Below are 25,671 nucleotides of genomic sequence, written 5' to 3'. Positions count from 1 at the left end.
GTGCCAGAAAGTGGAATGGCAGCTCTGCAAAGGGGGCTGCCTGGCAACCGGGAGCCCTCTCTGTCGACAGAAGTGTCTTTTACACGACAACGTTTGTCGACAGTGATATATCCAGAGATTGTTATGCCTCAATTTTTTGAGGGATAATACTGTCGAGGCAAATGCATAGTTCTGTCGAAACTTTGTCGACAGTGCTTTAAGCGTGTGGCTGCTCCCTGAGTTATGTCACCAGAAGGCCCATTCTGTCAACAAAACTCTATAGTGTAGATCCAGCCCTTATGTTCTGTGTTGTAATTGAAATCAATACAGTTGGAAAATGTGGACTACATCCAAGATTATTGAAATAAATGGTATTCTATTATTGTTTCAACAGCACAATTAATTTGCAATTAAATTGTAATTGCTTGACAGCCCTTGTTTATATTAAAAGTAATGCAAGTTTGTTAACAGAACAAGAGAGGATTTTAAGTGAGTTCAATATAAAGAATAGAGTCAGAAATTATAACAAGCAAATAAAAATAAAAATGCTCTTTAGAGACTAAAATTTAATGAAACTACAGTCTTGATTCAGAGTAGGCTTCTCATCACAACGCTCTCTAGCAAGATTGCTGACCAAACCTGTTTATTAGGATCTCCCACAAAGTCCAAAGCCATGTCTTCTGGAGAGAGAGAGAGAACTTGGGGTTCTTTGCCCCCTTTTATATTCCAGTTACACTTTGAAATGGTTTCATCTGAAGTGTCAGAGAGGTAGTCGTGTTAGTCTGTAGCTTCAAGAACAACAAGAAGTCTTGTGGCACCTTATAGACTAACAGATATTTTGGAGCATAAGCCTCATGAAAGTTTATGCTCCAAAATATCTGTTAGTCTGTAAGGTGCCACGAGATTTCTTGTCTTTCTTCTGAAAGTTATCTCTGAGATTAAGTTCATTCAACAGTGAGGAAGATGACATGCACTGTAATGGTAAGGAAGCACCAGACTGTTTTTTTCCCCCCGCTTCTGTTTTGGATACCACTGTTACACCTTGTGCAAAGGCTTATAGCACCACTTGACAACTCCACATCAGACCCCATCTAAATGTGTGTAAAATAAGCTTTACAAGGATGTCTTATGCGGGTGAGTGTAGCGTGGATATGTGAATCTCCAAAATATAACCCTTCTTGAAGAATTGCCACTGAAATACTGTACACAATAAAGCAAAAATTAAGTGTTTCCTTCTCTGCTGGGGACAGAAGGAAGTTATTGCACAATCTGCCTCTGCAGTCAAGGAGCTCTTAACCTAATCCCTTGTAATAAGTTTTATTTATTAATTAATGAAAGGAGATGCCCCTCATGCAGGGTGGGTAAGTATTGCTTAAGGAACTCTTGCTCCCAGTCCACCAATTCTTGGAGCTGAACTGTCAGCACTAATGCTGCATTAACAGTGTGTGCTGGGGAACTGCATCATTCCCATTTTATTGTGAAGCAGCCAGATGTTTTGGGGTGTATAATGTAGTGCCATGACTCATGCATAGCTCAAAACTTTCTAATTCTGTGGCTGAATGGATGAGCCATCTTACGTCAGATCAAGCAACTGAGAGGTTGGGTGTCTACGTTACATTGTAAACCCAGGTTTGTGGGACCTCTGGGCTTGTGGACTTAGTTTTTCTAAGCCCATGCTTGAGAATCCAGACTGTATAGCAAACACAGGCTTATAGTTGCTGGACTAAGGACTTATAACTGCTAATGTGTCCATACTGCACTACACAGACTTCTGACTGAGATCTGCAACTTGAGCCACAATCACACAGCTATGTGAGGGGGCTTGGACTGAATCACAGCAGGACGTAGGCTTTGACCCAACCCCAGAAGAGTGTTAGGACCTAGATCCTGAGTTCATCCAAGTCAGATTGATTTGTGTGTGGATGCAAGGAGGTCTTGGTTCAAATGTAAGTCAGATGCCAGGTAGTGTAGACAGTCCCTTTCTGGGTGTTCTCCCCTTTTTGGAGGTCAGACGAGATCTAATGGTCCATTCTGGCCTTAAAATCTGAGTAACGCTGACATTTCTCTTTTCTCATTGCAATGTCGAAGGGACTGCTGACTCAGAAACCTCCCACATTTTTATCAACTGTTACAGCATTTCAGTTCCACACCGTTCATGGGAGGCGTTAGAGTCCCTTGAGGTGGGAACATGTGCACACCTCCTTGCTACCTATCCATGGCTGCATTGGCACTAACAAAGAGTCAGTAATTCACCATAATTTAGCTCCTCTCCCTTACCCACCCCATTCAAATGTGATGCCATGGCATCACCACAAACCCTAGAGCTCAGTTTTTCTCTGTAGCTTCCTATGTTACTACCATGAAAGGTGCTGCTCTTCTGGAGAACCCCTGGAGAGCGCCATTTGCAAGACTTGGTTTAGCACTTTGTGCACATTAACAGTGAGCAGTGCCCAGGACTCAAATCTCTCTCCAAGGAGGCCATGTCTACGCAGGCAGCCTCTGTCAACAAAACTGGGCTTTTGTCAACAAAACTCACTGAGCATCTATACGTTTAAAGTTCTCTGTTGAGAGTTTATTGACAGAACCCAGCTGTTCAATCGACAGCATTATCCCTGTTCCAGATCAGATATAATGCCTCTGTTGATAGTACTTTGTGGCTAGAGTGCCCATGTAGACGCTTTTGTCAAGAGAGAGGGCTTCCGGTTCCCGGGCAGCCCAGTTTGCAGAGCTTCTAGTCGGCCATTCTGTTGAGAGAGGGCAGGGGAGTCTGGCTGCTCTCTGCCAACAAAGTGGCGTGCTCTTTCAATCTACTTTTGTGTGTAGACACATCTGTTGACAAAGGTACTGCCGAGGTTTCTCTGTCAGCAGTGATCTCTGTTGACACAGGCTGCCCATGTAGACGTGGCTGGAGATCCCCATGTACAACACCATGTGCTGCTTTGGTAGATGGAGAATTAAGTTGCCCTGCAGCCTTGCTGTACTTCTTGTATTGCATGACAGAGCTTGTTTCACTATCCATTTAATCTTGTCTTCTGCTTCTTTCCAGTTCTGTGGTGTGTGCTGTTACATCCCCACCACCACCATCATACACCCTGTTGGGCCTTCCCCCACGCCTCTGCTATGAGTAGCTGTCAGGCTGTACGTCCATACCCACACACTGGATTCTGGGTCCTGTTGGGATACAAGCATCCCTGGGCTCCTATATTTGTGTACTCTTTGAGGACCTACCCCCCTCCCAGTCACAGCCATGTGTCCCATTAGGACACACATCCATGGCTGCACTGGTGTTCATGCCTAGGAAGGTTGTGTTTGAAAGGTCACAGGAGCACACCAGTGAGGAAGAAGTATGGCCATAAGGGAGCAATGCATGTATTATGAACTCCTCTGCCCCTCTGAAGTGCACATATGCCCTCTTGTGTACACACTTCCACCCAATGTGTTTCTGTGCCCTTTTGGATACACTCTCTTCCAGCATGTGACAAACACAGCCCTCAGGTATTTGTCCTGTCCTGAGCCCCTTCCCTTTATAAAAGGGGTGTGCGCGCACACACACACACAGAGGATGTATTCACCGTGTTTGCTGCATCCTCTCCCACTAGTGCCAGCATGTTGTCAGTCCTCTGTCTCCGTCAAGTCTGCCATGTCTAGGCCCTTCCACTCCATTCATAGTAGTGGAGAGTAGAACTGCTGGGGCTGAGGAGGGCCATCCCCATGGGCAGGTTGGTCCTGTAATGCACACTAGGGTTTTTCTATGAAGTGTCTGGTACTAGGGTCTGATCATAGCCAGTGCCTGTGTCTGCTCCCTTATTTCTTGTCTCTCCAGGGTACATTCCAATCTCTATTTTCTCTCTTTCTCTTTCTGTGGTCACCTGCTATGATGTTCATCACCACTGTCTTCTTCTCCTCTGCCTGCTCCTCCTCAGATCCTTCACTCTTGAAGACAGTATTAAACAGTACGAGCAGGATCTGGCCCGGAAGCTCTACCAGTCCCGACAGTGGGCACCTGCACCAGGGGCCAGGCCAGCTCAGGTGTCTAGCTCAGTGCAGAGTCACGGCTCAAGAATCCCTGGGTCAGGAAATCAATCCAGGTGTGCACAGCCTTTGCCCCTTCCAGTTGCATGTTCCACAATCCCTACCTGTATCCCTGACTCTTATTACAGCCATATTGCCTGCTGCTCTAGGAATGGGGATAAACACCCTCCTCCTGTTGCAATGTGCTAGTGCCAGCTATTCCCTGGTTCTGCAAGCTGATGGCATTTATCTAACCCATGAGAGGGAGAGGATCTCCAGTCTGGGGAGCCTCTGCTGCTGAGTGCAGAGCCCATCCTGCCAAAATCAGTTCAGAATTTCACAAATGCCAGAAGACGGGCAGGATGTAGTAGCACTGATGGAGTAAGGGGAGAGATCAGAGGGCCTGAAAAAACCCTCATGCCTTTGTGGTTTATACCTGCAGGTCTCCGCCCCACTCCTGGCCTGGATGACTCCCCAGCACATCCCAAGGCACCTGTAGAGAACCCTGCAGCACCTCGTGGGTGCACAGTACTTGGCTGTGTCTGTCCCAGATTAATACGTGTGTGTCAGGACAAATTTAATGACTGATCATAGCAAATTCAGATGGTTTCTGAATTCTCTCCTACTCTGACTTTTTCTGCTACAACATATCCTCACCCTCTCCACAGAGGGAACAAGTAGCTAGTGCTCTGTCCCCATCCTCCAACATTCAGTCCCAGAGCCATGGGCTGTTTACTGGGCATGGCTCATAATTACTCATAATTCTCTTCAATTATGCTGATGTCCACTTTCTCCCTGCTCCTCTGAGGTAGGATGAAGTCTCTGGAGCAGGATGCCCTCAAAGCCCAGATGGTGATTGCCAAGTCCAAGGAGGGGAAGAAGCGCAGCATGCTAGAACAGCTGACTGAATCACCTTCACCTGCTCCCACGCCCTCCCCAACACTTCCAGAAGGTACTGTACACCATGGTGGGGTTCACCACATCACTGGGGATAGAGGCCAGCACCTGTGAGCTAGCCAAGACTCTTTCGTATGTTTTAGATACAGGCCTACTGAAAGCCAAGTCCCCACTTCCTCTAGGCTGAGGAAGCTCTTACAGGGTTGGGCGGGAGTCATTCAGTCAGGTTAGTCCTGGCTTGTGTGGTACTGACAGAGTCCCAGTCCTTTGCCCCAGCATTCTCCAGGGAACCCAAGCACACAAAACTCAACACCATAGCCTGAGGAACCAGGATGAAAAATCATGGTGTGCTAGAGGGCAAGTCTTGGCTTGGTATATCCCATGCTGTCAAAAGCGGAAAAGGTGCATAACTGACCAGTGTTTCTGCCTCTTCTTTTGCAGATTGCAGTCCCAAGAATGTCACTTCGCCAGGGAGGCTGGTAGGAATTGCTGCCACTCTCTCTGTCTTGTCTCTAAATGTGGGATGCCTTTTCACTGACCCTCTCGGAAGCCAGGGAGGGGAGAATAACCCATATGGCTGGGCTGTCGGATTCCCGCTCAGGCTTATCCCATGCCATGAGAGTTAGCAACCTGGCCCTGTGAGTTCATCCATGCCTTTTCTTTCTTTCTTTTTTTTTAATGGAGATACACTTCTCACAGAACTGGAAGGGACCTCAGGAGGTCATTGAGTCCAGTCCCCTGCCCTATTGGCAGGACAAAGCACCATCCATGAGCACAAACCATGCCTGTTGCCAAGAGCTCCACATTCCCAGATGAGATTTGGTGTAATTTCCTAGGTTCCCATTTTCACATTGGGAACCTGCCTCTTTCCCACATATTTATTTGTAGGCCCTCTGCTTCTTCAATCCAGCCTCTGTGTTTTACTCTCAGCATGTCTTTCATGCTTGAGATACCTTCTCCAAGTGTTACTCCCTGGCTGCTGTGGTTATTTTTTTTACATTACAGTAACCTGAAGCAGCCCCAGCTGAGATCAGCATTGGGTACCATACAAACACCATGAAAGACAGAGCTCATTGTATACAAAAACAAGACAAAGGGCAGAGGGAAAGTGAGGTATACAGAAGGGAAGAAAGTGGTCCAAAGTGACACAGTAGAACAAGAAGTATATGGAGGTTTAAAATCTCAGCCCCAGTGAAATCCATGAGAGTTTGCCATTGATTTCAGAGGAACCTGGATTTTCACCAGTTCCTGTGCCCAATCCAAATTGTATATGCCCTGGATTTTAGTGCACCCCTGTCCTATGCTGGCCCTGGGCCTCAGAGCATGAAGGATTCTGTCCCAGAGATGATTTGCAATACACAATTGTTCAAGTGAGTCCTTGTGCCACCTTTCCCAGATGAGAGGTATAATCATAACTTGGATCTAACCATTCTTTCTGCCCTGGTCTCCTGATAAGCCTTTCCATAGTGTACTGCAGTCCTCTATTTACTGCTGATCCCTCTCACTCTTCTCTCTCACCCTCCCTCCCTCTTTCTTGTGTTTTTCTGTCGCTTCCAGTCCATGTCTGAAAAGAAGTTTGACTACCGGGAATTTGCTGCTATTCCTTCTTCCAAACCTGTTTATGAAATCCAGGTATAAGATGCATGCAGAATTCCTGTCTTCACACAATTGCCAGCTAAGCAATCAGGATGTAATTCTGGTTGGCATACTCTCACCTGTGGTTCTGTTCTGTGACTTAGAGGTCGAATAGGTCTCTCAAGGTTGGGATGTATAGTGTGGGTGAAATGTCTCTGGAACATGGCAGAATTCTGCATGTCACAGGAAGGCTTCCATCCCACCTCTTCAGACATCTAGAGATCAGGGTATTAAATCGTTGCTTTCAACAATCATGCCAAAGAGTCTCTGCAGTACATTCTGTGGGTGGAGCTGAGATGCTGGTACAGTCTCCTTGGCTCCCCTGGGATTAAATGGAAGCCTGACTCGCTGACATGCTTGTGAACTTTGGGCCTCTCCAAGAAACTGATTTATATGGAACAGAGCATGTCTACCCTCACTAGTGACACTGAAGGTCTCCCTTCTAATTAAGAAACATTTATCGAGTGCTTGCCCATATCTATTAGAGTTACGTATGTGCACTTTGCATGTACAAACTGTCAGAAGGTTTTACCCTAGCTGCTACCTGTCAGGTTGGCTGCAGATCCCCCTACAGCTGCGCCAGTCCAGAGCCCTACATATGACTCAGCTGTCCCAGCCAGCACCTCTCAGTTCCTTCTTACTGCTCATGCAGGCTGATAGAACTGTGGCTAAGTAATCATTGCTACACTATGCCTCTGGAGCTCTTTCTTGTGTAAATCATTGTAAATAGTTCTTTGAGTGCTTGCTCTTATCTATTCAAGTTAGGTGCAGGCAAGTGCATGGCTATCGGAAAGTTTTCCCCAGCCACTACCAGCCCAGTCAGCTGGGGAGCCCCCTGGAGTGGCGCCTGTGTGAAGCCTATGCATGACCCAGCCAACCTGGCACCCCCTCAGTTCCTCAGTTCAGTGAGGCTGTTCCTACTGTGTGGTTAAGTACCTGCTGCTACACCACAGTTCCCTAGCTGTCTGTGCAAATAAGTTGTAAAATAATTGTGTTTAGCATGAGCATTGTTTTTGATTCAGTTAGTGTTAGGTAGTTGTAGGGTTGGTAAGGTCTTTCTCCTCCTGCCATTTCTCCTCCATGGGTTAAGAGAATGAAAATTTCCCTGGGGCTTTAAGCAATGCTGTCATGGCTTAAAGTCTATGCCAACAAACAACCCTCATGACTCCTGCCTTTCTTGTTTCTGTAAAGTTTGTCAAACAAGTAAGTGCCATATCTGCAGAGATTTCAAGCCCCGGACTCGTAAGGAGCATGACTTCTAACTATAGCATCTCCTCATGAAATCAGCTCTTCAACCACCGCAACAAAGATCTGCATGTTCGTCCAAGGTGCACAGCAAACCGTCCTCGACTCTGGGCTGGGTGCCAAGAAGAGGCTTAACTTACTCACAATCTTCAGTGTGGTACTACACCAGCTCTCTGGTGCGCACCTCCAAGACACACGAGTTGTCAGCACCAACACCGTTGACAGCAGTATCATTAGCACAGAAGGTACCAGGCACTCCTCAGGCCCAAGACCCTCATGCCACTGCATCACATGCACTGAGCCCTATCTTCTTTGACTCATCCCGAGGTGATCTGATGCTGATTGGTCCTTCATCCATAGAATCATAGAACACTAGGACTGGAAGGGACCTCGAGAGGCCATCGAGTCCAGCCCCCTGCCCTAATGGCAGGACCAAGTACTATCTAAACCATCCCTGATAGACATCTATCTAACCTGTTCTTAAATATCTCCAGCGATGGAGATTCCACAACCTCCCTTGACAATTTATTCCACTGTTTGACCACCCTGACAGTTAGGAACTTTTTCCTAATGTCCATCCTAAACCTCTCTTGCTGCAGTTTAAGCCCATTGCCTCTTGTTCTATCCTCAGAGGCCAAGAAGAACAAGTTTTCTCCTTCCTCCTTATGACTCCCTTTTAGATACCTGAAAACCGCTATCATGTCTCCCCTCAATCTTCTCTTTTCCAAACTAAACAAGCCCAATTCTTTCAGCCTGTCTTCATGGGTCACATTCTCTAGAACTTTAATCATTCTTATCGCTCTTCTCTGGACCCTCTGTAGTTTCTCCACATCTTTTTTGAAGTGCGGTGCCCAGAACTGGACACAATACTCCAGCTGAGGCCTAACCAGCGCAGAGTAGAGCGGAAGAATGACTTCTCGTGTCTTGTTCACAACACGCCTGTTAATGCATCCCAGAATCATGTTTGCTTTTTTTGCAACAGCATCACACTGTTGACTCATATTTAGCTTGTGGTCCACTATAACCCCTAGATCCCTTTCTGCTGTAGTCGTTCCTAGACAGGCTCTCCCCATTCCGTATGTGCGAAACTGATTGTTCTTTCCTAAGTGGAGCACTTTGCATTTGTCCTTATTAAACTTCATCCTGTTTACCTCAGACCATTTCTCCAATTTATCCAGATCATTTTGAATTATGAACCTATCCTCCAAAGTAGTCGCACCCCTTCCCAACTTCGTATCATCTGCAAACTTAATAAGCATACTTTCTATGCCAATATCTAAATAATTGATGAAGACATTGAACAGAACCGGTCCTAACACAGACCCCTGCGGAACCCCACTTTTTATTCTTTTCCAGCAGGTTTGAGAACCATTCAGAACTACTCTCTGGGTACGAAAAGCAGCCAAGTAACATTTTAAAGACTAGCAAAATAGTTTATTAGGTGAGGCTTCGTGGGACAGACCCACTTCTTCAGACCATAGCCAGATCAGAACAGACTCAATATTTAAGGCACAGAGAACCAAAAACAGTTTTTGGTTCTCTGTGCCTTAAATATTGAGTCTGTTCTGGTCTGGCTATGGTCTGAAGAAGTGGGTCTGTGCCACGAAAGCTCACCTAATAAACTATTTTGCTAGTCTTTAAAGTGCTACTTGACTGCTTTTTGTTTTGATAGCGTATAGACTAGCACGGCTTCCTCTCTGTTACTTCTCTGGGTATGGTTATCCAGCTAGTTATGCACCCACCTTATAGTGGCCTCATCTAGATTGTGTGTTGCCTAGTTTTTTGATAAGCATATCATGAGGGACCGTATCAAATGCTTTACTAAAGTCTAGGTAGACCACATCTACCGCTTCTCCCCTATCCACAAGGCTCGTTATCCTATCAAAGAAAGCTATCAGATTAGTTTGACAAGATTTATTCTTTACAAATCCGTGCTGGCTGTTTCCTATTACCTTACCACCTTCCAAGTGCTTGCAGATGATTTCTTTAATTACCTGCTCCGTTATCTTTCCTGGCACTGAAGTTAAGCTGACTGGCCTGTAGTTTCCTGGGTTATTCTTTTTTCCCTTTTTATAGATGGGCACTATATTTGCCCTTTTCCAGTCTTCTGGAATCTCTGCTGTCTCCCATGATTTTCCAAAGATGATAGCTAAAGGCTCAGATACCTCCTCTATCAGCTCCTTGAGTATTCTAGGGTGCATTTCATCAGGCCCTGGTGACTTGCAGACATCTAATTTTCCTAAGTGATTTTTAACTTGTTCTTTTTTTATTTCAACTTCTAACCCTACCCCTTTCCCACTCGCATTCACTATGTTGGGCATTCTTTCATCAGACTTCTCAGTGAAGACCGAAACAAAGAAGTCATTGAGCATCTCTGCCATTTCCAAGTTCCCTGTTACTGTTTCTCCCTCCTCACTGAGCAATGGCCCTACCCTGTCCCTGGTCTTCCTCTTGTTTCTAATATATGTGTAAAAAGCCTTCTTGTTTCCCTTTATGCCTGTAGCTAGTTTGAGCTCATTTTGTGCCTTACCCTTTTTAATCTTTCTCCTGCATTCTTGTGGTGTTTGCCTATATTCATCCTTTGTAATTTTTCCTTGTTTCCATTTTTTATAAGATTCCTTTTTTATTTTGAGATCGTGCAAGATCTCCTGGTTAAGCCAAGGCGGTCTTTTTCCATATTTTCTATCTTTCCTACGCAGCGGGATAGCTTGCTTGTGGGCCCTTAATAATGTCCCTTTGAAAAACTGCCAACTCTCCTCAGCTGTTTTTCCCCTCAGCTTTGCTTCCCATGGGACCTTACCTACCAGCTCTCTGAGTTTACCAAAATCTGCCCTCCTGAAATCCATTATCTCTATTTTGTTGTTTTCTGTTCTACCCTTCCTTAGGATTGTGAACTCTATGATTTCATGATCACTTTCACCCAAGCTGCCTTCCACCTTCAAGGTCTCTACCAGTTCCTCCCTATTTGTTAAAATCAAATCTAAAACAGCTTCCCCCCGGTAGCTTTTTCAACCTTTTGGAATAAAAAATTGTCTCCAATACAATCCAAGAACTTACTGGATAGTCTGTGCCTCGCTGTATTAGTTTCCCAACATATATCTGGATAGTTGAAGTCCCCCATCACCACCAAATCTGGGGCCCTGCTTGACTTTGTTGGTTGTTTACAAAAAGCCTCATCCACCTCTTCCACCTGGGTAGGCGGCCTGTAGTAGATGCCTATTAGGACATCACCCTTGTTTTTTACCCCTCTTAGTCTAACCCAGAGACTCTCTCAACACGTCCATCTCCACCTCAGTCCAATGCCTGATACGTATCCATGCCTGATATGTAGCGGGTGGCATGTAGACTCATAGAGATGATGAGCTCCCTGGTGCGTAACAAGACCCCTGCCTCTCGGCAAGTATCCAGAGGTCAGCCTGCACTTCTGATTGCATCTGTCCAGGTGCCATTGCCTTACCACCCAACGTTTAAGGCCTGCTCTGAGTCCCGGCACAGCCATCCAAGGCATCAATGGTCAACTCCCGGTACTGGACGCACTTGCTTCTTCCCTATCCATCACTCTCAATGCCAGGCCATTTGCAATCCAGGGACTCCGCTGCAGGTGCATCTGGTTGCAGCTCCTTGGCATGCTCTGCCTCCCACTCCAACTCTCAGCACAGTGCTTGCCAGTCCTGATGCCTTCTGCTTGATGCTCATCTTCAGGCCCTGGAATTTGTCCGTCCTGGTCTCATCCTGCAGCAGCTCAGGACATGCCCGAACTCCATTCCCATTCTGAGATTCAATCTCTTTCACCCACTCCGGTCTGGCTCCTCCAGGCAGGACCCTTGTGGGTTGGGCTCTCAAGATGTGTCTTCTGCAGGGCCTTAGGTCTTGCCTCCTCAATGTTCTTACTCCCTGTGCAGATCTCGCTCTCAGTGCAGGTCTCTGCCTCAGCACTGGTCCAAATCCTGATGCCAGTCCCATTCTCAACACTGGTCCCATTCTCCATGCCTTGATTCTTCTCTGCATCAGTCTGGTACTGCTCTCACTTCTGTCTCTGGTTCCTGTCCTGCCACCAGTGACTTCTCTTCCAATCTTGCAGTACCATTCTACTGCATGACCATTACTCTCCTCAGCACTGGTCCAGCTCCTTGGTGTTGTGAATGTGGTTAATGAGAAGGAGCATCAGGGTCAACAAGCTCTGGCCCTGAAGTCTAAAGGTGCTAGATGTTTGGACCCTTTTGGCAAAAAAGTCTATTCTACGGGGGGCCTAATGCTTAGAGTGGCTAACCAGCTGGTGGTCCTCAGCCGCTACAACTATGAGTCCTGGGCCTCAGCCCCCAAGTTCAAAATATCCCTAGCTGAAGACCTGAGGGTTGTGTTCTTGAACCTTATGCAGGAGGTAAGGGTGGTGTCCCGGACCTGCCTACAGGCCACACTCAATGCGGGTGGCTCTGCAGTCCACTCCATTGCTTAAGGCATAGCTATGTGCAGGGTGGTCTGGTTTTTACTGTCAAGCCCTCCGCCAGAGGCCCAGCAAACTGACCAGGACCCCTGCCTTTGATTGTGTGGAGTTGTTTACTCAGCAGACCAACACCTACCTCCATGGGCTAAAGGACTCTTGTAGCAGGATGAAGTCTTCGGGCATGCACATGTATGCTACTGAATGGAAACCATTCAAGCTGCAGCCTCAGCAGCACCAACAACCATTCAGGCCCTTTCAACCACATGGGTACTTAGAGTTCTGCCAGTCCGAGGCGTGCTATTCCTGCCACCAGCCTCCCCATCAGCAGTCTGGGGCTGGTCGTGGACAATCCAAGTCCTCCTTCAAGTGCTCCTTGTGATGGTGCACTCAAGATTGGAGTACCTGCACCACTGGATCTTACCCTGTGTGGCAGACTACTGCCTGTAGGCTGCAGGAGCCAGCTAGAAGGCACATATGCTGGGTGATGGGCTAGTGCCTTCCTGTTCCCTGAGTGACCCTAATTAGGGCAGGCAGCTGGGACCTCATCAGGAATCAGCCACAGCTGAATCTAATCAGCACTCATGGTCAGCTGAGTCCCTCCACTCCCTATAAAAGGGTCCCTGCCTGGTAGCAGGGGGAAGGTTTTGGAAGGTGCACTGGAGAGCAGGAGCAGAGTGAGAAGGTACCACAGGACAGTGGTGGGCAAAGTGGCCCAGGGTGAGGTTGCTACATTGGGGCAGGGGTGTAGGCCCTGCCAGCTGCCTCTTGTCCTCTAAGGGACCCTGGGCCAGAGTCCAGGGTAGAGGGCTGGTCTGGACTCCCCCCACCCTTCCCCAGAGGGTTACCCCACTGGAGCAGGCGTGGGCCTGCAAGGGGACTGGCTTTATTCTCCCCATTCTGGACTTGCCTATCATAAGGATAGCTCACTACGCGGAGACAGCTGCCTCTGGAAAGGCCTGGGCAGATAAGGGGTCTCCATGAGTCTCTGAGGCACAACAGAGAACCGCTAGGAAGCAGTGGGACCCCCAGGGGCAGACAGGGGAAATTGTCACACCTGCCATTTCCAAACAGACTCTGTCCTTTTCCCTCAGCCTGGATGGCCATCATGTGAGACGGATGGGTCCTCAGGACTGCATAATCGGGATATGTCATCCCTTTCCATTCCATTCTAACCCCTCTTCGCTCATCCCTTTTCAGGGACCCTTCTCATGAGCACCTCCTCCTCCAGGAGGTACAATTGCTTCTGGACCTAGAGATGGTGTAGGAGGTGTCCCCTCTGTGCAGAGGTTGGGGGTTCTACTCCCAATACTTCTTGGTCCCAAAAGCAAACAGCGGGTTGTAACTCATCCTTGACTTATGGGAACTCAACAAGTTCATGGTGTCCCACAAGTTTTACATGGTATCTCTGGGCACCATCTTCCCCTCTCTGACTTCAGGGGACTGGTATGCCACTCTCAACCTAAAGGATGCTTACTTACACATTTCTATGCATCCCTTCTGCCAGCAGTACCTCAGGTTTATGGTGGACCACCTGCACCTTCAATTTATGGCCCCTTCCTTTTGGGCTTTCCACGGCCCCCAGGGTGTTTACCAAATGTATGGTAGCAGTGGCCACCTTGCTCGTCCGTGGTGTCCAGGTCTACATGGTATCGGCTCCTCCAGGGCTGATCCTCAAGTGAGGCGCGGGTTCAGGTGGCATTCACCAGATGAACTCTGGACAGTCTGGGCCTATTGCTCAACCTGGTCAAGTCCTTGTTAATCCCTACTCAGTGCATAGAATTCAGCTCAAGCCAGAGCATTCCTCCCCTGTCTGCGCTACCTCCCAGACTCTTGTCCAGCTTCTGTGTTCCCTCTCCAAGTTTCCCATCAGCACAGTCAGCACATGCCTTCAGCTGTTGGGATACATGGCAGCCTGCACATGCATGGTTCTGTTTACCAGATTCTGTCTTCACCATCTCCAGGTGTTGTTGGCTTCGGTGTACCATCAGAGCCAGGAAAGCCAAGACATGGTTGCGACCTACCTCACCATGTTTCCAACACTCTCTGCTGGTGGCTGTGTTCACAGAACATTCTGGTGGGCATTGCCATTCATGCCCTTCAGCACACCGTGCCCCTGATCACAGACTCACAGACACATCAGCTTAGGCTGGGGTGCCCATCTGGTATGTCTCACCACTCAGGTATTGTTTATAACAAATATTCTGTCTCTCCACATCAATGTGCGTGAGCTCCAGGCCATTGACCTCACTTGTCTGGAGTTTCTACCTCATCTCCACAGCTGATGTGTGGCAGTCTTGATGGACAATACGTGGGCCATGTATTACATCAACTGACAGGTGGAGGGCACACTCCTCCCCACTCTGCTTAGAAGCTCTGCCCCTGTGGGAGCTCTGCATAGCCGCCTTCATTCATCTGGAGGCATCCTGTCTCCTGGGGTCCAGAACCAGCTGGCAGACATCTCTGTTGTCAGTTCCTGACCCACAAGTGGTTGATCCATGTAGAAGTCCTCCACTCGATCTTCCAAAAGTAGGGCTTTCCCTGGCTGGACCACTTCGCGTCTTGGAACATCTGTAAGTACCCCAAGTTTTGCTCCTTCTGGGGCCTCAGCCCAGGCTTCATAGCAGATGCATTGCTCATTCTGTGACCCTAAGACTACTTTACACCTTCCTTCCGTTTCCCCTTGTGCACAAGGTGCTTCTCAAGGTTCACAGGGACAGGGCAGACATAATCTTCATAGCCCCAGTGTAGGTTCATCAGCACTGGTACCCCACACTAATGGAGCACTCTGTGTTTCTGACTGTTTGACTCCCTTGGTTCCAGACTTCATGCAGAATGACGGCCACCTCCACCACCTCTAGTCCCTTCACCTCATATCATGGCAGCTTCATGGTTGAATCCGGCTGACCAAGCTTGCTCAGGGACAGTGCAGCGGGTTCTTCTTAGCAGTTGCAAGCTGTATATGCAATGGTCCTACCTGGCCAAATGGATGCACTTCTACTGGTGCAGTCAGACCTCATACGTGTGTCTGTTTCTGTCTTGTTTCTTTGAAGCAGCAAAGCCTTGCGTCTTCATCTATCAGTGTTCACCTGGTGGCCATATCAGTCTTCCACCCTGGGGAGGGTGGGTGCTCTGTTTTCATGTATGGTGTTTCCTCAAGGACATAGACAGACTTCAACTGCTGGTTCGCTGGCTGGTCCCAGGCTGGGACCTTAACTTGGTGCTTCAGGTTCCATGTTGGCAAGGGCATTTTCCTTTCTGATTTCTATCCTAAACCACACAGCTCCCAGTGGGAGCAGCAGCTGCACTCTGTATGAAGCGAGCACTTGCCTTCTACCTTGAATAGACCAAGGCCTTCCACAAAACCCCACAGGTTTTTTTGGCCATTGCTGATTGAATGGAGGGGCTTCCAGTTTCCTTGCAATTCATCTCTTCTTGGATCACATCATTTATACAAGTGTATAATGACCTTGCTAAGGTCTCCCCACTGCCTATTACGGTGTACTCTGCGTGAGCTCAGGTCTTTTCAACCTCTTTTCTGGTGCTCATTCCTCTCTAGAAAATCTGTTGAGCTGCAATGTGGTCCCCTGCATACAGTTTTTACACCTCACTATGCTATTGTGCAGCCCTGTAGATGGGATGCAGTCCTTGGGGATGCTGTCCTAGAGTCAGCCATGCACTGACTCCAACCCCTCCTCCTGGGTTTGGCTTGGGAATCACCTAACTGGAATAGATACAAGCAAGCACGCAAAGAAGTAAAAAGGGTTACTTGCTGTTATAACTCTTCTTCGAGATGTGTTGCTCATAGCTATTGAAAACCCACCCTCCTTCCCCACTGTGGGAGTAGCCAGTAAGAATGAACTGAGTGGTGGTTGGATCGGCAGGATCACGTATAGTGCTTCTCACTGGCACCCTTCCAGGGGGCTCCACAGCCAATGCAACAGGTAGCAGCGAGGTAAAACTTTGTGCAAGTTTGTGTATGCAGTGCACACACACCTAGCTAGAGTAGAAATGAGCAACACATCTCATTGAACAACATTTACACTGGCGAGTAACTGGTTTTTCATAAAGGATCGTTGTGATAAGTGATGTCAGATGTTTCCAGGAGTTTATTCTCCAGCTGACTAGGAATAAAAAGTTTCTCTTCCTAGTACAGGAGAAGCCTCACAAGCCATTGGATGTTCAGAAACTGCACATTGTGCACAACTAGCATTGTTGCCACTGCAACTTCCATGGAAAGCTGAGAGTTTATGCCATTTACCTTTCTGTTCCTCAAACTCACTAGCTTGCTAATGAGAGATCTGGTACCATTCAGCACCTGACAAAGAACCACAGAAACGAAAACAAGACAGGATACTAGTCCTCACAGCCACGCAAGATTTACTGGTGGGGCATGATATCTGTTCCATTAGAGAATTCATGAGTTACTCATTTTAGCAATCCACTGCTCTGTCAGCTTGAGCTTTTTATTACAAGCAGTCAAGGGAGATTGTGGAAAAATTCAATCCAAATAACAGACTTCAGTATGTCACCAAACATCTCATGGTGCTTCTAAGACTACAAAATGGGAACTTACAGGCAAAACCAACATCTGTCAAACAGCTTGAATGAGAGACTGTTGATGCTGACATAATTAACAAAGAACTAAGCACCAGGGAACTAGAACAGAAAGAATGCTAGCAAAAAATTCAACTGCAAGTAGGAGGATTATTAATTTCAAACTAGAATGTGGCATGTAACCTGCCAAGCAAACAGCTGTTGAGCAAAAACAATGAGAAGTCCTGTGGCACCTTATAGACTTAACAGATTTTTTGGCGCATAAGCTTTGGTGGGCAAAAACCCACTTCAACAGGTGCCTGACATGTCTGATGTAGCAGGTCTTTGCCCATGAGAGCTTATGCCCCCAAAAAATCTGTTAGTCTATAAGGTGCCACAAGACTTCTCACTGTTTTTACAGATACAGACTAACACGGCTATCCCTCCGATAGCTGTTCCAGCTGCACCAGTGTTACATCTTATGATATCTTACGATACCTGAGGGCCAGTACAGTGAGAGGAACACATGATATTTCCACAAAACCAAAGTGGACACTAGAGCTCTGCTTTCTGAAGACATCCAGAATGCTGCTCACAGATGGAACATATTCCCAGCCAGTCACTGACAATAAAGCATCTGGGACAGCAAACACAGGTTCCTGGTGGCAGATCCACCTTAGCAACTGAACAGTGGCCATGTGGTGAGAGCCATTGGATCTCAAGGATAGCAGAGAATAATCCTCTCATCTGTGCTGTGTTACGTAACTGCCTCAACTTCCATCTTTGGTGTCTTCACTTGGGTGTATTATTAACAAGCTGTTTGTTGGGTGTGTCTGTTTTGGCTGATATTAGGGTTACTTCATAGAAGATGAAGGAGTACTGCCCCGCCCCCGGGATATTATCTTTGTTATCCTAACTCAGGATGGGGCATAGTAATACAGAGATAGCTGTGTTAGTCTCTATTCTACCAAAACAAAAAAGCAGTCATGTAACACTTGAAAGCCTAACAAAACAAGAAAGCAATGGGGTGGGAGGCAGGAAATGAAGGGCCGTTTCTCAGCACTCCTTTAGTACAGTTGTGCTTAATCTGCTTTCAAGACACAAAGATCTCAGGTCCAGGAGTCTCACTGTTCATTCCCAAAGCTAGACTGTCACTCGCAGAGTTCAAGGCAGCTGCTCAGGGTTTGGTCTGTACTGCTTCCCAGGTTATCCCTTACTTACAATTTTGGCCTCTCTGAGGTGGTGACTCCTGTGTAGTCTAAATATCGTTTTCAGCCTCCTGTGCCAGGTGAAGAAAGAGGAACAGAAATTTAAGTGCTTGTGTTGGGAAATCCCTGCTGAAACAGACAAACATTCACAGAACAATTGAACTGGAAGTAGCTTCAAGAGGTCATCAAATCCAACTCCCTGCAATCACAGCAAGACCAAGTATTATCTAACCCGTCACTGACAATTGTTTTCTAATCTGCTCTTAAAATTGTCCAATGATGAAGATTCAACAACATACCTAGGCAATTTATGTCAGTGCTTAACCACCCTTGCAGTTAGGAATCTTTTTTCAACCTTCCCTTATAGGCCATGTTTCCTAGATCTTAAATCATTTTTGTTGCTCTTCTCTGGGCCTTCTCCAGTTTCTCCACAACTTTTCTGACATGTGATGCCCAGAACTGAACACAATACTCCAGTTGAAGCCTAATCAGTGCAGAATAGAGCAGATGAATTACTACTTGTGTCTTGCTCACAACACTTCTCTTAATACGTCCCAGGGTGATGTTTGCTTTTTATGCAAGATGTCACATGTTGGAATCATAGGCTACGTCTACACGTGCAGCCAACATCGAAATAGCTTATTTCGATGTTGCGACATCGAAATAGTCTATTTCGATGAATAACGTCTACACGTCCTCCAGGGCCGGCAACGTCGATGTTCAACTTCGACGTTGCTCAGCCCAACATCGAAATAGGCGCAGCGAGGGAATGTCTACACGTCAAAGTAGCACACATCGAAATAGGGATGCCAGGCACAGCTGCAGACAGGGTCACAGGGCGGACTCAACAGCCAGCCGCTCCCTTAAAGGGCCCCTCCCAGACACAGTTGCACTAAACAACACAAGATACACAGAGCTGACAACTGGTTGCATATCCTGTGCCTGCAGCATAGATCCCCAGCTGCCGCAGAAGCAGCCAGAAGCCCTGGGCTAAGGGCTGCTGCCCACGGTGACCATAGAGCCCCGCAGGGGCTGGAGAGAGAGCATCTCTCAACCCCCCAGCTGATGGCCGCCATGGAGGACCCAGCAATTTCGACGTTGCGGGACGTGGATCGTCTACACGGTCCCTACTTCGACGTTGAACGTCGAAGTAGGGCGCTATTCCTATCTCCTCATGAGGTTAGGGACTTCGACGTCTCGCCGCCTAACGTCGAAGTTGGTGCCGCTACTTCGAAGTAGCGTGCACGTGTAGACGCAGCTATAGTGAGCTTGTGAGGCACTATGAGCTCCAGATTCCTTTCTCAGGCAGCAACAAAGGGTCCTGTGGCACCTTATAGACTAACAGAAAAGTTTAGAGCATGAGCTTTCGTGAGTTAACTCACTTCTTCAGATGCTGGAGATTCCTTTCTGTGGGACTTCTTCCTAAATAGTCATTTCCCATTTTGTATGTATGCAACTGATTGCTCCTTCCTAAGTGAACTACTTTGCATTTGTCCTTGTTGAATTTCATCCTATTTACTCCAGTTTGTCCAGATAATTTTGAATTTGAAATCATATTAAACATTATTTTTTCCAAGCTCATCTAGAGGTGGTAACACAGGCAAGAGAGCATTCTTTCACAAGCTGCCATGGAGCTGCCTCTGCTAGGAGATGACAGGCAGTCACAGGCTAAATCTTACGGAATTCTCATACGCGCATGTTTTGAGTCTTACTGGGGCCTGAATCCAAAGGCAAGGACTGCCAAGAGCATCTATCACCGAGAATTCCATTTGCTGAAATATGCCTCTCTTTACTTAGGCCTCTGAAACTAGTGTGAGTATCAGAGTACCACAGTCACCAGCTAGCAACCCTCTCCCAGTTTGGTTGCAGCCACACACTTGACTGTCTGTGTTCCTTTGAGTTGTGTCCCTGCAGTGCTCCACTCTAGGTGTCACTGCATCCTCCCACGGGCAAGCTGAGATTTTTGCTAGCAGTGCCTGGCCACATCATCCATGGGTAGTAATTGTCTCAGGGTGCTGTTGGTACCTGTTTTGCATATGTAATACATCCCCTTCAGTTCCTTCTCTTCCAGCCTGGGAAGGAGACAGGCTGCAGGCAGTGCAGACTCCTCACCATGAATATGCAAAAAAAAAAAAAAATTAGTTCTTCCTTTTACCAGTTTCACTCAACTCCCTTTTGTTCTGTTAACCCCCACCCCTCCAACCCCTCAGAATACTGTGTTTTTCAGCAGCACAATTCCAGACTCTCCCATATGCAAAAAAATGTAATTATTGCAGAAAGGACGTGCCAGTTTCAGATGGGTGTTCATCATGCGTCTGCTGCATAGGAGAACCCCATATTCCCCAAAGGTGCTCCCATTGTGCAGTCACAGAATTCTAGTACTGGAAGAGACCTCAGCATGTCATTGAGTCCTTCCCCATCCCCAAAGTAGGACCAGCCCCAACTAAATCATCCCAGCCAGGACTTTGTCAAGCCAAGATTTAAAAACTTCTAGGGATGGAGATTCCACCACCTTTCTCGGTAACACATTCCAGTGCTTCACCACCCCCCGGTGCAATAGATTTTCCTGATTTCCAATCTAGACCTCCCACGCTGTAACTTAAGACTACTGCTCCTTGTTCTGCCATCCATCACTATTGAGAACAACCTCTCCCCATCCTCTTTAGAACCCCCATTCAGGAAGTTGAAGGCTGCTATCAAATCGCCCCTCACTCTTCTCTTCTGCAAACTAAATAAGCCCAAATCCATCAGCCTCTCCTCGTGGGTCATGTTCTTCAGCCCTCTAATCATTTTGGCTGCCCTCCACTGGACCCTCTCTAATGCATCCACATCTTTTCTATACTGGGGGCCCAGAGCTGGATACAATACTCCAGTTATGGCCTCAGTGGTGCCAAATAAAGGAGAATGATAACTTCTCTAGACCTGCTGGCAATGGTCTTTATAGTGCCCCCAATATGCCATTAGCCTACTTGGCTACAAAGTCACATTATTGACTCATATCCAGCTTCCCATCCACTGTAATCCCTAGGTCTTTTCTTTTGCACTGCTACTTAGGCAGTCATTCCCCAGCCTGTAACAAAGCTTGGGATTCTTCCATCCCAAGTGCAGGACTCCACAAGTGTCCTTGTTGAACCTCATCAGATTTTCTTTGGCCCAATCCTCCAATTTGTCTAGGTCACTCTGGACCCTACCTCTACCCTTGTAAAATTTTAAAAGCTGGGGCAGATGCAACAGAGAGCTCCATTTGAAGATGATCCTTCTGGAGAAGTCTCTGCAAACAAACCTCTGATGAGAAGCCCACTACAGGGTCTCATAAAATCAAGTGGAATTTCAAGAAAGTGAACCTCACCTTCTTCTACCCAGAATTCTCAATGGTTGAAAGTGTGCCATGCAAGATTATTGACTGCAGTACCAAACATCTTGAAAATCATCACTATCGAAACACTGGTCGCTCCCAGCATCACCAGGCTGTGAGTGACAGCAACAGCCACCTATGCCAAATTGGAGCCAAGATGAAAAGCCCCCTCCACAACACCATCAATGCCAATGCACAGCTTGGCACCAAAGACCATTTGGCTGGACATGCCTCCCCCACTGGCACCATCAAATGCCCTGGTATCAACAAGCAGACATTGTGTGGCACCAATCACAAGCACGAAACCAGCACAGAAGATCAGACCCCAACAGCAGCTGACACCACCACACTTTTTACATCACAGAGACATCGAGGTTACAACAGTACCACAATCACTACTCCTTGGCATTGGCTGCTCACCAAACCACCAGTCTGAACAACTTGCATTATCTTCAGCAGCCTCCTCTACATGCTGTGAAAAGGGGGCAGCAGGTTCTGCTCATACCACTCCTCAGCCATAAAGAGGAGCTCTCCTTGGGAATCCATCAGATATAAGGCAACCCACACCAGACTGGTGCTGCCATGTTATGGGCAACCATGGCCTTATCTGTTATCACCTTATACCATGCAATGGCCACCAAGAGACCCCTGGGTGAGTTACAGATATCAATATACCACCCCGCCTATCCCGGACCAACATGCCATCAGGTCCCCTCATAGAATCATAGGGCTAGAAGGGCCCTCAGGAGGTCATCTAGTCCAGCCCTCTGCTTCAAGTAGGATCAACCCGAACTAAGTGATTGCAGCCAGGACCTTGTCAAGCCAGGACGTAAAAACCTCAAGGGATGGAGATTCCACCACCTCTCTAGGCAACGCATTCCAGTACTTCACCTCCCTCCTGGTGAAGTAGTTTTTCCTAATATCCAACCAACCCCTCTCCTGTAACTTAAGAACATTGCTCCTTGTTCTGCTATCTGACACCACTGAGAAGAGTTTCTCACCATCCTCTTTAGAGCTCCCCTTCAGGAATCATAGAATCATAGAACAGTAGAGCTGGAAGAGACCTAAAAAAGCCACAGAGTCCAACCCCTTCCCCTAGGCAGGACCAAACCCATCAGATCAGTCCAGCCAGGGCTTTGTCAAGGCGAGACTTAATCACCTCCAGGGATGGAGACTCCACTACTTCCCTGGGTAGACCATTCCAATGCTTCACCACCCTCCTAGTGAAAAAGATTTTCCTAATATTCAACCTGGACCTTCCCAATTGCAACTTGAGACCATTGTTCTGTGTTCTGCCATCCGTGACCACTGTGAACAGCCTCTCTCCAGCCTCTTTGCAACCTCCCTTCAGTATGTTGAAGACTGTTATCAAGTCCCCCCTCAGTCTTCTCTTCTGCAGACTACACAGTCCCAATTCTCTCAACCTTTCTTCATAAGTCATATGCTCCAGCCCCCTCATTGTTTTGGTTGCCCTCCGCTGGACCCTCTCTAGTGTATCCACATCCTTGCTATAATTGGGGGCCCAGAACTGGACACAGCACTCCAGATGCGGCCTTGCCAAAGCCGAATAAAGAGGAATAATCACTTCTCTGGATCTACTGGCAATGCTCCTCTTGATGCAACCTAATATGCCATTAGCCTTCTTGGCTACAATGGCACAGTGTTGACTCATGTCCAGCTTCTCGTCCACTACAACTCCCAGGTCTTTTTCTGCAGAACTACTACTGAGCCAGTTGGACCCCAGCCTGTAACAATGCTTGTGATTCTTCCGGCCCAAGTGCAGGACTCTGCACTTGTCCTGATTGAACCTCATCAGATTTCTTGCAGCCCAGTCTTCCAATTTGTCTAAGTCACTGTGGACCCTGTCCCTACCCTCCAGCGTACCTACCTCTCTCCCTAGCTTAGGGTCATCTGCAAACTTGCTGAGGATGCAATCCAACCCCTCATCCAGGTTGTTGATAAATAAGTTGAACAGAACAGGACCCAGAACCGAACCTTGGGGCACTCCACTAGAAACCGACTGCCATCCGGACATCGAGCCATGATCACTACCTGCAGGGCCCGACCTTCTAGCCAGCGTTCTATCCATCTTACCGTCCATTTATCCAATCCATATTCCTTTAACTTGCTGACAAGAATATTGTGGGAGGCCGTGTCAAAAGCTTTGCTAAAGTCAAGATAAATCACATCCATGGATGTTCCCCTATCCACAGAGCCAGAGGAAGTTGAAGGCTGCTACTAATCACCCCTCAGTTTTCTCTTCTGTAAACTACATAAGCACAAATCCCTCAGCCTCTCCTCATAGGTCATGTGCTCCAGCCCCTTAATCATTTTTGTTGCCCTCTGCTGAACCTGCTCCAGCAAATCCACATCCTTTTTATACCGGGGGCCCAAAACTGGACACAGTATCCCAGATGCAGACTCACCAGTGCCAAATAGAGGGGAACAACTACTTCTCTAGATCTGCTCGTAATCCTCCTCCTAATGCACCATAATATACTGTTAGCATTCTTGACTGCATGGGCACACTGTTTACTCATATCCAGCCTTTCGTTCACCATAACCTCTAGGTCTCTTTCCACTGTACTGCTGCTTAGCCCATCAGTCCCCAGTCTATAACAATGCTTGGGATTCTTCCATGCCAGGTGCAGGACTCTACACTTCTCCTTGTTGAACCACGTCAGATTTATTTTGGCCCAATCCTCCAATTTATCCAGGTCACTCTGGATCCTATCTCTATCCTCCAATGTATCTACCTCTCCCCTTAGCTTTGTGTCGTTCGCAAACTTGCTGAGGGTGCAGTCCAGTCCCTCATCCAGGTGATTAATAAAGATGTTGGGCAACAGAGCCCCAGAACTGAGCCTTGAGGCACTCCACTTGAAATCAACCGCCATCCAGATATTGAGCCATTGACCACTACCCATTGGGCCCAACCATCAAGCCGGCTTTCTATCTATTTAATAGTCCCTGGATCCAATCCATACTTCTTTAACTTATGGGCAAGAATGTTGTGGGAGACTGTTTCAGAAGCTTTGCTGAAATCAAGATATATCACATCCACTGACTTCCTCATGTCCACAGAGCCTGTTACCTCATCATAGAAGCTAATCAGATTGGTCAGGCAGGACTTGCCCTTGGTGAATCCATGTTGGCTACTTTTGATCACTTTTCCCTCTTCCAAGTGCTCCTGTGATGGGTTTCAGGTGTCCTCAAGCTCTGCACCCCGTCCACAGGAGTGATTCTCACTCAGCAGAACAGTGGGTTTATTAGCCAGCAGGGCACAGTGTCATACAGAGGAGTCAGTACAGCAGGCAGAGACAATCAGTCCAATCCATGTTGGGGAGAGGAGGCCCCGAGGGGTCCCCACCCCTTTGTCTCTCTCTCTCCCAGCCCAGACTCCCTGCTTCTTAACTCCCAGTTCCAATTCAAACCCCTCAGGTGCCACCTCCCCCTTTGTCTGCAGCCCAGAGGTGTCACCTGGTTGCCAGGTTACCCTCAGGAAGCACCCCATGCCCTCTGTGAGACACATACACATACACATACACATCCCCAGCTACATCACATCTCTTCCCTCTTCCAGACCGAACTGAGTGGGGTCACTCAGCCGGTGACCTGGGGAAGTTCGGGGCCCTCTCCTTGTGACAGGGCATCAGCTGTACCCTCGGTGCTCCCTTTGATGTGTACCACCTCCATGTCGTAATCCTGCCAGGCGAGGCTTCACATCAGGAGCTTGGTCTTGGCCCGTTTCATGTGATGCAGCCGGGCAAGTCCCGTTGGCTCCCTTGGGTTGGTTGGTCTCCCTGCTTCGGTCTCCGGTCTGTCAGCCACATGCTCAAGTGAGGCAGGCAGAGCCCATACAGCTGCTGCAGCACCAGCAGATGAAACAGTTCCTTTCTGGTCTGGGTTTCTGCCCCATTTGCCCACAAGTCCACACAGCCGCTCCAGCAAATGTTTGGAATTCAGTCACTGTCCAGTAAAGGAAGGCACAAATGCTTTCCACCCTTGGCATTTAGCCAGACCACCAAAATGGTCATGTGCCTCAGTTTCCCCTTCCATGCCATACAATAGGTTTGGAATGTTCTTTCTCATGTGAGAGGTTGCAAGACTAGTTACAGGGAACAGCGGTGACATTTCAGAATTACAAACTCCTTCAACATACAATTCATGCTTTTCCATCAATGTCAACATGTTACATGGTTCTTTCCAAATATTCAGTACATACTACAATTCCACAGCTTTTGGTAGCAGCACCCATTGGTTACAGCAGTCAGTGTGAGTAACAAGAACAAACCTATTGCAATTGTACATTTACGCTGTTCTTTGGTAGACCACAACCTTTGTGTAACCTCCTTGGGAATCTGGCA

The 25,671-nt window shown here is 47.6% G+C and overlaps 1 protein-coding gene across 22 annotated transcripts in view; it reads left to right on the top strand.

Annotated features, from left to right (window-relative positions):
• SCRIB (scribble planar cell polarity protein) overlaps nucleotides 1-25,671 on the top strand; it is a 341,713-nt gene that overhangs the window by 292,592 nt on the left and 23,450 nt on the right. For 19 of the 22 annotated variants that reach the window (XM_074986390.1, XM_074986388.1, XM_074986397.1 and 16 more), the window contains 4 exons: nucleotides 3,903-4,067; nucleotides 4,803-4,942; nucleotides 5,329-5,366; nucleotides 6,445-6,519. In XM_074986390.1, the coding sequence (XP_074842491.1) occupies nucleotides 3,903-4,067; nucleotides 4,803-4,942; nucleotides 5,329-5,366; nucleotides 6,445-6,519 (418 nt within the window). The remainder of the gene's footprint in view (nucleotides 1-3,902; nucleotides 4,068-4,802; nucleotides 4,943-5,328; nucleotides 5,367-6,444; nucleotides 6,520-25,671) is intronic. The other 3 variants (XM_074986382.1, XM_074986389.1, XM_074986386.1) reach the window with 2 other exon arrangements.

This window comes from Carettochelys insculpta, chromosome 2 (assembly GCF_033958435.1).
Source record: "Carettochelys insculpta isolate YL-2023 chromosome 2, ASM3395843v1, whole genome shotgun sequence".
NCBI classification, from domain to species: Eukaryota; Metazoa; Chordata; order Testudines; family Carettochelyidae; genus Carettochelys; species Carettochelys insculpta.
This window is presented reverse-complemented; position numbering and strand designations above follow the sequence as displayed.